This window comes from Ambystoma mexicanum, chromosome 7p, assembly GCF_040938575.1.
Source record: "Ambystoma mexicanum isolate Mex_15411 chromosome 7p, UKY_AmexF1_1, whole genome shotgun sequence".
NCBI lineage: Eukaryota > Metazoa > Chordata > Amphibia > Caudata > Ambystomatidae > Ambystoma > Ambystoma mexicanum.
In genome coordinates this window covers 281,657,684-281,670,346 of record NC_090939.1, presented here as the reverse complement: position 1 = coordinate 281,670,346, position 12,663 = coordinate 281,657,684, and the positions used below count along the sequence as shown (strand labels likewise).

General features: G+C 46.7%; 1 protein-coding gene across 2 annotated transcripts in view; it reads right to left on the bottom strand.

Moving 5' to 3' along the window:
• Positions 1-12,663, bottom strand: part of SCAF4 (SR-related CTD associated factor 4) — a 1,175,829-nt gene that overhangs the window by 610,503 nt on the left and 552,663 nt on the right. For both annotated transcript variants that reach the window (XM_069636348.1, XM_069636349.1), the window contains exon 15: positions 2,598-2,698. In XM_069636348.1, coding sequence (XP_069492449.1) covers positions 2,598-2,698 — 101 coding nt within the window. The remainder of the gene's footprint in view (positions 1-2,597; positions 2,699-12,663) is intronic.

Genomic DNA, 12,663 nt, shown 5'->3' with positions numbered 1-12,663 from the left:
AAGAATCCTCCGCAAAGTCAAACGCTGCGCGGAAAACCAGTGGAAAAGCCACCCATCTGATGAGCATAAAGACGGCTTCCTCCTCGCCTCCCTCACTTATAAAGACGCCATCATCATTGCTAAAAAAGATTCGCTTAATAATCGTATCATGCAAGCCGACTAATTCCAAGGAACTCTTTAGAGTCCTAAAAGAGCTCGAAACCCCAGTCTCCCCGCCAGACACTTGGACGAAAGACAGCAAATGGTGTGCTAACATTCAAGCAGCCCTCCTAACCAAAATCTCTACGCTCCAATCTAAAATAAAAGAAAAGCAGGACTGCCTGAGGCGTGACAACCGCTCATTCTCCCCTACTAGGCCCACCCTCTCCAACTCTGCCAACATCAAACCTTTCACCTTCGCACCGCTCACTGTCACCGAAGTAGAAAACAACATCCTCAGGATGAAACCATCCAACTGCCAAGGTGACCCCGTGCCCAGCTCTCATCATTAAGGACTCCGCCCATGACCTAGCCCCATTCATTAAAGCCTTCATTAACTCATCCTTTGAAACAGGTATTGTCCCGGACAACCTTAAAGACGCCTGGGTGATCCCGCTACTAAAAAAACCTTCCCTTGACCCAAGCATACCTACGAAATTCCAACCTATTACTACAGTACCATTTCTGCTGAAGATACTGGACCGTGCAGCTTACCTGCAGATCCAAAACTACCTTGAATCAAACAATCTGTTAGGTCTACGACAATCCGGATTTCGGCCCAGACATGGGACCGAAACGGCTCTATTAGACCTAAAAACCCAGATCGAAGTCCTGAAGGACAAGGGCAAATTAGCAATGCTATTACTCCTCGACCTTTCCGCCGCATTTGATTTGGTTAACCACCAGATCCTTTGCAGGCACCTCCACTCTGCTGCCAACTTCTCTCCCTCCGCAGCGCCCTGGATCAAAGCCTTCCTGAGCAACAGATCTATGAGGGTCTTTGCACCTTCCGCTGCCGCAGTTCCCTCCCCTATTCATTGCGGTGTTCCTCAGGGTTCTTGCGTGTCACCTACTCTTTACAATATCTTTACGAAACCACTCTTTGATGTGCTTGATTATCTGGGTGTCGCCTACACCAACTATGCGGACGACACCCAGATACTCATTCCCATCTCTGGTGATTATCTTGCTGACACCAACGCCCTCAATGACGTCTACTTGGTCATCCAAGCCTGGATGGCCCAGCACCAGCTATGTCTGAACGACGATAAGACGGAGCTACTTATCCTGGGTACATCACAACGCCTGAGCAAACTTGAGCCATCTTATCAGTCATTCATCATAGACGGCAACTCCATACAAGTCTCGAAAGACACTAAAACACTAGGCTTTTACCTGGATTCCACCTTATCCTTGTCAAGACAAACTAATGCAGTCAGGTCCACCTCCGCCTACACGTGCAAACTCATTTCAGCCTGCAGACCATTCCTCACCACCCACAATAGCGTCACACTAGCGAGAACACTTATCATGGCAAAAATAGATTACTGCAGTGCTCTATATTTAGGCACCACCCAAGAAAACCTGTCCAAACTCCAAACCACCCAGAACAATGCAATTCGAGCGGCCCTGAACATCCCTCGTAACCACCACATCTCAGAAGCCAGATCTAGCCTTAAGTGGTTACCCGTGAAGCAGAGAATTTCCCTAAAAACGCTTGCCCTCGCGCACAAATGCCTAGCCAACAAGGCTCCGATCTATCTCTGCAGTCGGCTTTCGCGCCACTCCACTGCCCGACCACTAAGAATTGCTCAGACTCCCTGCCTTACTATCCCTAGGTTTAAGCTCCAAAAAGCGGGAGGCACTAGCTTCCCTGTCCTAGCCTCCAAACTTTGGAACACCCTCCCCGCTGCCATCAGAGCTGAAGACTCCAACACCTTCAAGAATAAAACCAAATTTTGGCTCTTTGACCAGCAATAGTTGTGTTAGACATCTGTCCTACTTACCCAGCCCGCCTGTTCCCCTGCACGATTTCCGGTCTGCTACCTTCCCAACTACCTCAGGGATACTTCCTCTACAGAGCCTAGGGACACTGTACCATGTGTAATATTTGTAATTATTAAGATTGTTATTATGCTGTATTGGTATACTTTTATTGGAATTTATCTCCATGTATGTTCTTTTCTTGCAACCCTGTACAAATTGCGCCCTGATGCCCCCGGGCCTGATGGTCTGCGCGTTATAAATAAACAAATACAAATATCTCGGCACAACAGTGCCGAAAACCGCCCTTAAGCTCAGCAAATGGTGCAAACCGAATTGAGGACATCAGAACTCTCACTTTCTTATTTCCAATGCACCCTACTAACCCATCCAACCTCCCTTTCTTCACGCTCTCCTTTTCAGATCCGCCAGAGCACCTGGGGACCATTCCGGTGGTGACAGTGTGCGGTACAAGTACTTTTAACATTAACATAACATTCAATCAATGCAATGAGATAGAAATATCAATAAAAGTAGGTTTTATACAGATAATATCTAATTACATCTTCCTTGTTCATACACACAATTTCCTAAGTATAACAGTGTTGATGTAAGTTTGTTAATTCAGTACATACGTGAATAGATTCAATGGCACCAAATTCTTCTAGAAGACTGGCAACATCCTGTTGAGCTGTTCGCTTGTCCAACTGTCCAATCCACAGTGTGGTACTATAAACTTGAATAAAATAGAAATAGCAATCATAGATTAACACAAAAAACGACAATCCAGTGTTTGTTCTAGCATTATTTTGCAAATAACAGTACAACTGCAAAAACTCTCTAGCAATTCAATACAAGCCACAATATAGTTAGCAGTAGAAGGCTCTTAAGGGAGAATTTCCACAAGTGCTCTGGCGAGGTCAGTGGAAGACCAAACTAATGTACATGCAGGGTTTCCAGTCAGTCTGCAAGGGCTTGTCACAAAATGTTATAATGAAACACCCATTTGGATTTAAGGCTGTTTTTGCACAACCCCACTTGAGCGATGTACAACCACTGACCTTAATACAAGGGATAACGCACTGGACTCATCTACGATATCCCTATCCCAGCGCAGCTGTTCTTCAGAAACATCTACATCTGCAGGCGACGCAGCTCTGCCCAAAGCCTCTAGATGCGGGACAGGATGTCAGGGCCAGTATATATTGAGGCACCTGTACCAGAAAACTATGTAGAACTGCTCTACCAGAAAGGGCATCCTGCCCTGCAAGTGAATCAAAGTAGTAATGCTTAGTGAACGTGTGCAGAGACCCCCCCCCCCTTGTCACCGCTTGGCAGATGACTAGGACCAGCACTCCCCTATGCAGGGCAGAGCTGGCAAACCCTCTGGTTGAAAGCACATCGAAATCCTCAGGGACAACCTTGAGTTAGGACTGTTTTTCTCAAGTCCAACTAAGGGCTTATTGCTAATAATGATACAAGGCCAATCTCTGAGAGGCTTGACCTACCTAACGCTGGAAGTTTGGAGAGCCAGTTGAAAGATGCCTCTACCCTGTGTCACCAAAGACTCAAGTCTGCCAATAAGATTTCTGGAATCTTTAGGAACGGTTTAAGGAGCCTTTCGGAGGGGGCTGCCTTTTTAGAACTCTCCAAAATTACAAAATCCAAAACTATCACAGATCTTATAGGGGGACGAGGTAAGGAAACTTTAGGACCTCGATGTACAGAGAAAAACTATGATCAAGAGAAAGTTTCTTCGCCCATTAATGTCAAAGAGGGTGGCACACAGTCTTAGGATGGACCAGAAGGCCGGAGTGTGGATAAGGCCCCAGATAGCGAGTCTGAGGCATATGAAAGCCTACCCCCTATTCCTGTTAGAATGGAGCAACATCCCCCCAGCTAATTGGGGAGGTGGCGACATGACTTTGCCCCTCCTTGCTAACTTACATATTAGTTGGAATATGGCTCTCAAAACCCTGGGGGGGACACAGAAAACCTTGGGAGGTGTCTTGGCTGGGCAACAATCGGCTTTTAACGAATTGACTGTACGATTGGACTCTCTGGAGGGTCTTGTAGAGGGTAAAACGAAGAACGACCTTCAGGTGAAAGAGGATGACGGATGGAGGGTCGATCAAAACATCAGGCTGGCTACTATTGATGCTAAACTCACTACATTACTAGAATTTATGATTTCAGGGGATCGGCCATCTCCCTCTTCTAGGCGGGGGAAAGAGTTGAAGAAACCCTATGTCCCTGTCGCAATACGGCGGAGAATTTTCAGGAAGGTGGTAGTACACCAGACTCCTTCTCCTAAAGGGACTAAGTGCAAAGAAAAATCCAAATACACAAGAAAAACAGTGGAATTACCTCCTGAAACGTCCGATTTACCAAATTTGCATAATCGGGGGGAAGGACCTCTTGTTCTAATTACGACATTAACAAAGTTCCTCTGTCACCCATTCGTAGGAGGAAAAGAGTGGCGAGAATAACTAAGAAAACTAAAAATATGCCAGATACCAAAATTAAGGGGAGGATTTCCAATATTCGAGCAATCAGAAACATACCAGTTCAGGAAGATCATCTTAAACTGCCTAGTACTGGTAACCCTTCTAGTGGCGATACGGCCCATCCAGGGGAAGGGCCAAAGGGGGAGATCCTGGTTGGAAGGGAGGCAGTTAATGATCTAGAGATGCAAACACTATATGAAAGGGAAGAAAACCATCCTAGAGCAGTGCCTGTACAAGACCGCCTACAGACAAAACTAACATGACAGCCTTTGGAAAAATAGTCTGCACAAAGCACGCCAACATTTCTACTGGCTTGCGGCAACTGGGGGTTTCCCCCTCGTTGGGCCTACAGTCCTTAGTTCCTGTAGTGAGTGCAATTCCCCTGACAGGCTTCCAGATAATTGAGGGACTGTCCATGGTTAATAAAGAAAGTGGGCTGGTCCCTAATAATATGTCTAAGGGTGTAGTGCTCACAGGCTATACACAGCAATCGAGGAATATCTACAGCTAAACCTGAGAAATTAGTGTGCAATTAAAAATAAGGAGCTTTTAGTTCCTGAACACCCTGTTGCTTCGACTAATACAGGTAAAATCATTGGCTGGATAAATAACAATAAGGCAGACCAAGTGGCCAATTTAAATACAACTAATCTGTTAAATATCTTTAAGAAAATCCCTCCACTTCGATCCATAACCACTGATATTGATGCCATATCCCTGCCAGCTCATAACCTCCGAATGGTATGTAATTTCCATTCAGAGATGGCAGCCGATACGGTCCGAGCTCAAGAAAAAACCTTGAGTCATTGGGATTTAACCTGCTGACACTTCCCTGTGCCAAGGAGGCCGATATCTTCCTTGCATACAAGGAACCTGCGACTATTCCAGTGGGGCAAATGGTACATTGTGGATCTAATCCATCTATAAGTTCCACACCAGTTCTGTCCTTGATTTCTAGTCTGCTAAACAATGGACAGGACTGGTTTGGTTACAGCCAGCACTTAAAACTCTGGAGACCCTAAAACAGGGTTCAGGATGTGCATGACATGACTAATATAGAAGTTATTTCATACAATACGTGTGGAAGTATACATTTGAACACATTTTTGGGTATACATTCCATCAACACCCTCCGACGCATTTACTTATTCCAGGAAACCGTGATGGTTGATCACCTGAGAATAGAGGGCTTCCACACTTTTTCACATCCTGCCTCTAAAGGTACGGCGGGACGCCCTAGTGGGGGTTTGACTATAGCAGTAGATCGCAATTTGGGGTTCAAGTGTAGAGTGGTCTGTTGTAAGGATTGGCTCTTGGGTATTGCAGTGGATATAGAGAAAGTGCTAGAGCCTATATTGCTGTTTAATCTTTATTGGAATCCCATCAAAGTGCCGTTTGAGAAAGTGGAGGAGTCCCTCAGTAAGATTTTGGGGGAATGGTGTGAGAAGGGTCTTGGGAAACGCATTGTGATGGATGAGATTTTAACTCTCTATGTGCCGAAGGTACAGAGTGGAACGATAGGGGGGCCATCCCTAAGATTCTCTACCCCAATCTTAGTAGGGGGCTGCAGTGGGACACTTTTCTGGAGGGTTGGGATCTAGGGATGTTGGACCACCCATGCAATTCGGAATTACCCAAGCATAAGTGGAAGAGGGCCTCTTATAGCTCGAGGATTGATTTAATCTACGTCGCTAATGGATGGAAACAAGCGCGTGGGAACGTGGCTCACAGACACTGACCTGGGAGATCATACCCCCTTCAGCCTTCACTCTGACTTTGGCCCTTCCAGATATCCAAGTAAGACCTGAGTTTATGGGTCGTACAATGGCGAAACAAGGGAGATCGGTTAATTGGAACACTAACACCATTAGGAGATTTAATAGCCTCCTTACAGAACATTTAATTAAAGTTGCTCAGACTGAATAGGGGGATACTTCCAACTTACGAGGGGGCAATTTGTGTAACATCATGCTGCCTGTACCTACAAAGTTAGTAAAGTGGGAGGCAACAACACCAATAAATCTGTGAGCTTTAGATGGGACTCTAGAATTCACAACTCCAAACTTAAAGGAAGGGACCTGGTGGCTCTTAAAAACAGTCCTCATCGTTAAGGGAGCTCTTGGTTCTAAAGAAAAAGATCATTTTGAGACACAAAAATGTGGTTAATCACTTAGGATGGATCATTATCTGTATTCCCACCAGAATATGATGGAAAGGCTATGCAAGGGCATGGATGGCAAATTCTGGGCCACCGTTAATAGGACCGTAGTCCCTTCTAAGGGCAGTCCAGACTGTCCAATACAAGCTGCAGCTTGAATTACCTTCTACACTAAAATTTGCGCTTCCCTCAAAATGTGTTATAGGGTCAGATATGGATTTACGATCCAAGGTAACTGGAGGCTGTACATGGGATCAGGACAACATATGGACCATACACAAACTTAAGCCGTATTGAGCCTCGGCCCTGACGGCATTCCGCCTTTTGTCATCAAGGCTGCCCCACAACTGGGTTGTAGGCCAATTTTCTGAAATCAGTTTTTGATTACATCTTTGAGACCCACAGTGTTCCGGAATCTTGGGTTCAATCCATTATTGTACCAATATATAAGAAGGGCGATATCCTAAATCCGAGAAATTATAGACCTTTGGCGCTTATTGATGCGGCTAGCAAGGTTTTTGCCATCCTGCTCTTAAGAGACCTTATCAAAGTGGTCAGGCACAATTCACATCTTAGTAAATTTCAAGTTGGCTTCAGGGAAGAGCTGGGAACTAACCTAAATGCAACGGTTCTGGCACACCTAAGAGACTCGGTACACCAGTCATAGGAGATGTGTTTATAGCATCATTGGACCTCTCAAATGCAATTGATGGAGTAATAAGATCGAAATTGTGGTCCAAGATGCTAGCTATGAAGATCCCGCGTAAGATTGTTCAGCTCCTCGCATTACTTCACACGAACACAACCATTAGGGTTCGTCTGACTAAGGATGGTCCTTTATCCAGGGAAATTACTACATATGTGGGGGTCAAACAGGGCTGCTCACTGGCGCCAATTCTCTTCAACCTGTACGTGCGCGATGTGGAGGGAGTGTGGCAGGGACCTTCCATTGCACCGGCCAGGATGGGGAGGATGACGGTCGAGTGGATGGCTTTTGCAGATTACTTTATTCTCTTGGATCGAACCCCTTGTGGGCTTAGGAGAAAAAATCTATCTTTTCTATCTCTATGCAGTTGCTAATAACTTTTTGCATAACTCATCCAAATCTCGGACGTTGGTCTTTTTCAAAAGAAGAAAGATACAGACTTACAAGTGGTGACGAAACAGTGGATCAGGTCCAGGCCATTATATATTTGGGGTACAATCTCACAAATAGGGGCAGTGTGAAATAATGGAAACAGACAAAATGAGAAGGCCTGCAAACTTAAATCCCTAAAAAAATATTTGAAAGCGAAGGTTTGCAGATGTTCTCTGATACTGACAAGGAGATATTATCTTGCCAAATGTGAGCCCATCTTACTTTATGCCCTCGATCTTTGCACCCATGAAAGGAGTCTGATTCTCAATAGCGTTCAGGGAAAGCTGTGGAAAGAGCTACTGGGTTTATCTATGGCAGTGCCCCAGGCAGTTAACGGCCATGAGCTCTGCCTTATATCTCTCAAGGCCAGGTATCTTTGGAAACAACTCTCCCTTTTTAGGAAAATAAGTGACCCTCTGACAAATACTATATATGAAACCTTGAGAGGTTGCTAGATCAGAATTTGTTCCATCCATGGGAAAGTTTTGTGCTAGAATGAACTCTATGAGAATGCATTACTTACCGTAAAAGCATTTCTGATGGTTGTATCTGCTTAGATTCACATGCTGTGCATAGGTCCGACATCCAGTGGTCACTGTGGAGTATTGCATTTTGTTTTTCGTAGTCGAAAAGGGGACGTCGACAAGGCGTGTCTGAAACACTATCCCTATAGTGACGTGCGTTGTACCCACAATCCCTCACGCGTCGAGGTCCCTCTGTTTGTATTTTTTCTGCCCTGAGGGAGCCTTCTAGACGTGAGTGAGTACAGAAAAGAGAGAGATATATAAAGGAAGTCTATGTTCCTTCCATCCGAGCGGGGAGGAAGGGCGGGCGCATGTGAATCTAAGCAGATACAACCATAAGAAATGCTTTTACGGTAAGTAATGCATTCTCTTCTGATGTTTGTTAATCTGCTTAGAATCACATGCTGTGCATAGACTAGCGAGCAGTACCCGGAGTTGGCGGTGGGTTATGAGAAGGAACAGTAGAGAAAAGGTGTCGTAATACTGCCTGTCCCACCTGGGAGTCAGATCTAGAGTGTGTATCTAGACAGTAGTGTTTTGTAAAGGTGTGCACAGAACTCCAGGTAGCCGCTTTGCAGATGGACTCAAGGGGAACATTTGCAATGAATGCTATGGATGCCCCCGTGCCTCGAGTAGAGTGTGCTCTTGGCCTAAAGGGCAGTTCTCTCTTAGCAAGAGTATAGCAGAGAGTGATGCATTGAACAATCCATCTAGAAATAGTGGATTTTGAAACTGCATCTCCTTCTCTTCCTGCTGCCACCGAGACGAAGAACTGATTAGTCTTCCTCAGTGGTCTGGTTCTTTCCATGTAGAACATGACCGCTCTGCGTACATCTAGTGTGTGCAGAGTCCTTTCTCCCAAATTGGAAGGATTTTGAAAGAACGTTGGTAGTTCTATAGATTGGTTTACGTGGAATTTAGAAATAAATTTCGGAGGAAACCTAGGGTGAGTGCGTAGAACCACTTTATCTTTGTGAACTGTAACGAAGGGGTCTAGAATAGAAAGAGCCTGAAGTTCACTTACTCTCCTGATGGAGGTGATAGCTATTAAAAAAGCAGTCTTAAGCGTGAGGTGTTTAGGAGATGCTTTGTGCATGGGTTCGAATGGAGAGCCCATGAGTCTGGTAAGTACCACATTAAGGTCCCATCCGGGAGCTGGGTCAGCTATCGGGGGGTGTATTCTCTTTACTCCCTCCATGAAGGCCTTTATAACAGGGATCCTCCACCACGACACTTTGAGTTGGGAAGTGGTGTATGCAGAAAGTGCAGCTAGGTGGACTTTAATGGAGTTAAACACTAGACCTGAATCCAATAGGTGGGTCAGGTATAGGACCACATGTGTGGGAGAGCAGTCAATAGGGTTGATGCTTTTACTCCTGCACCAGATGACAAATCTTTTCCACTTGCTAGAATAGCAGTGGCGAGTGTTCGGTTTTCGGGCTTCCCTGAGGATGTCCATGCATCTTTGCGGGAGTTGTAGATGTCCGAACTCTATGATCTCAGGAGCCAAGCTGCTAAGTTCATGTTCTGGGGGCATGGATGCAGAGTCCTGCCTTTGTCCTGAGACAGCATGTTGTACGGGCAGGGGAGTTTTACTGGGGGGGATAGAGACATCTCCATCAAGTGAGCGAACCATGGTTGTCGTGCCCACATTGGGGCCACTAGTATCATGGTCACTTGTTCCTGGTGCATCTTGTGCACCACTTTGTTGAGAAGGGGAGTCGGGGGAAAAGCGTAAACAAATTTCCCTGACCATTGCATCGACAGACCGTTCCCCTTGGATTGGTTCTGGGGGTACCTGGAGGCGTAACTTAGGCATTGTGAGTTTTCCAGGGTTGCGAACAGGTCTATTTCTGGGAATCCCCATTGTGTGAAGACGTCGAAGACGATGTCTTCGTGCAGGCGCCATTCGTACTCTTTGGGCAGGGGGAAATCTCTGCTGAGACTGTCTGCTAGCAGATTGAGTTCCCCGGGTACGTGTAGTGATAGTAGGAACATGTCCTGTTTGAGAGCCCACTTCCATATATTTTGGGCCAGCTTGGACAGGCCTGGAGAGTGGGTGCCCCCTTGCTTGTTGATGTAGTACATGGCTGTGGTGCTGTCTGTAAGGACCATTACTGTTTTGCCTTGTAGGTGTTCCTGGAAGGCTCTTAGCGCCTTGAACACAGCTAGTAGCTCCAGTAGATTTATGTGTTTGGATGCTACGTTCGGAGTCCACACTCCGTGAGCAGTCTGATGGGATAGGTGCGCCCCCCATCCTGTGAGGGATGCGTCTGTGGTTAGAGTGGCTTCCGCCGCGGGTGTGGCAAAGGGTTTCCCTTTTTCCATGTTTTCCTTTGTCCACCACCGTAGCGAGAGAACTAAGGCCTGCGAGACCACAACTAGATCCTCCCATAGTCCGCTGGCCTGACACCACTGGCTGTTGAGCCACTCTTGCATAGGGCGCATGCGCAGGCGCGCGTGAGGTACCAAATAAATACACGACGCCATCATTCCTAGCAAGCGCATTGCTTTGCGTACCGTCACCTCTCGACCGGTTACATATTGAGGGATTTGAAACAGCATGTTTTGGACCCTCTCTTTGGAGGGGAAGACGAGGCCGTCCTTTGTTTGAATTAGAGCCCCTAGGAACTGCTTGATTTGACTGGGGTCTAAACTGGACTTCTTTTCATTGATGGAGAAGCCCAACTGGAACAAAAGGTCTACTGTCTTTTGGGTATTGGAGAAGCATGTTTCGTAAGAATCCCCTGTTATGAGCCAGTCGTCGAGGTAAGGGTAAACTGGGATGGACAACCTGCGCAGGTGGGCCGCTGCCACTGCCAGCACCTTCGTGAATACCCTTGGTGCTGATGCTATGCCGAAGGGTAGCACTTTGAACTGGTAGTGTTTGCCCTCTATCATGAACCTGAGGTATTTTCTGTGCGCTGGCAACATTAAAATATGAAAGTATGCATCTTTCATGTCCAATGTTGTCATGTAATCTCCCTGAGAAAGCAGTGGGATTACTTCCTGTAAGGTTACCATACGAAACTTTTGGGGTTTGATAAACTTGTTCGCTGGGCGCAGATCTAATACAGGGCGCATGGTTAGATCCTTTTTGGGTACAAGGAAGTACACTGAATAAATACCTTCCGTTACCTGAGATAGAGGCACGACCTCTATGGCTCCTTTTTCCAGCAGTTGTTGTACTTCTTGGAGAAGGATGGCAAGATGTTCCGGTGTCATGCGACGTCCCCTCGGGGGTCTGTAGGATGGGGAACTGTTGAATTCGATACAGTATCCGTGGGCTACGGTGGAAAGTACCCAACGGTCTGACGTTATCTCCTCCCATGCAGGGAGAAAGGATGTTATCCGGCCCCCGACCGGTGTTGCATGGGAGGGGACGCGAATCTTCGCGTCACTTGGAGTTGTTGGGGGCTTGGGAGCCTCTGGGGGTGGATCCCCGACCCCTCCCTTTGCCCCGGCGTTGGCCTCTTTGGCTGTACTGCCCACTATTGGTTTGGTAATTGGTGGCAGGGTATTGCTGATGTTGATTTTGTTGTTGGTGTTGGCCACGAAAAAAGCGTTTGTTGCCATAGCCGCGCCTGGTAGTGGGCTTAGAGATTTGGTCAAGAGTCTTGATAGTGTCGAACTCTTTTTTAGCCATCTCTAGGGCTTCATCTACCGCTTTTCCGAAGAGGTTAGCGTCCTCGACAGGTTTATTTATCAAAGACGCCTGTGTCTCTGGTTTAAAGCCTGAGTTGCGCAGCCATACATGGCGCTTTAGGAGTATTCCTTGTACTAAGGAACGTCCTGCTGTTTCTGCCGCGTCCAGAGAGTTTTTAACAATGCTCTGGTTCACTTGGGTTCCTTCGCCAATAGTTGACAGTAGGCGCGTACGTAAAGGCTCCGGTGCTTCCTCGGCGTCTTTTCGCAGTTTGGCCCACTGCGCGTCTGCGTAGCTTGCAAGCAAGGAATTGTTGTTGGCAATTCTTGCTGAGAAGGCAGCCGAGGAAGTAACTCTTTTTGCAAGGGCATATAGCCTCTTGCCCTCCTTGTCAGGGGGTGCCTCACTGGTGGAAAGTGGTACCCCTGCCCTCTTTCTAGTATTAGATACCACTAGGGAATCCGGAATGGAATGTCCCCTATTGTAGAGGGGGTCTGAGGGTGAAGGAGTGAAAAGTTTTTCAATCCGTGGATTGACCCCTCTGATCATTGCGGGAGTGGACAGCGAAGGTATGATCCTTCTCTTCACTGAAGCGAGGAGTGGAATGGTCTGGCTGACCGGGGGTTTTTCTTTAATCACTCTTTCTACAAAGTCCAATTCTGGAGAGAGTTCCCCGGTGTAGAGTTCGAAATGCGCTGCTGCTCTGCGCAACAGTGCATTGAACGTGG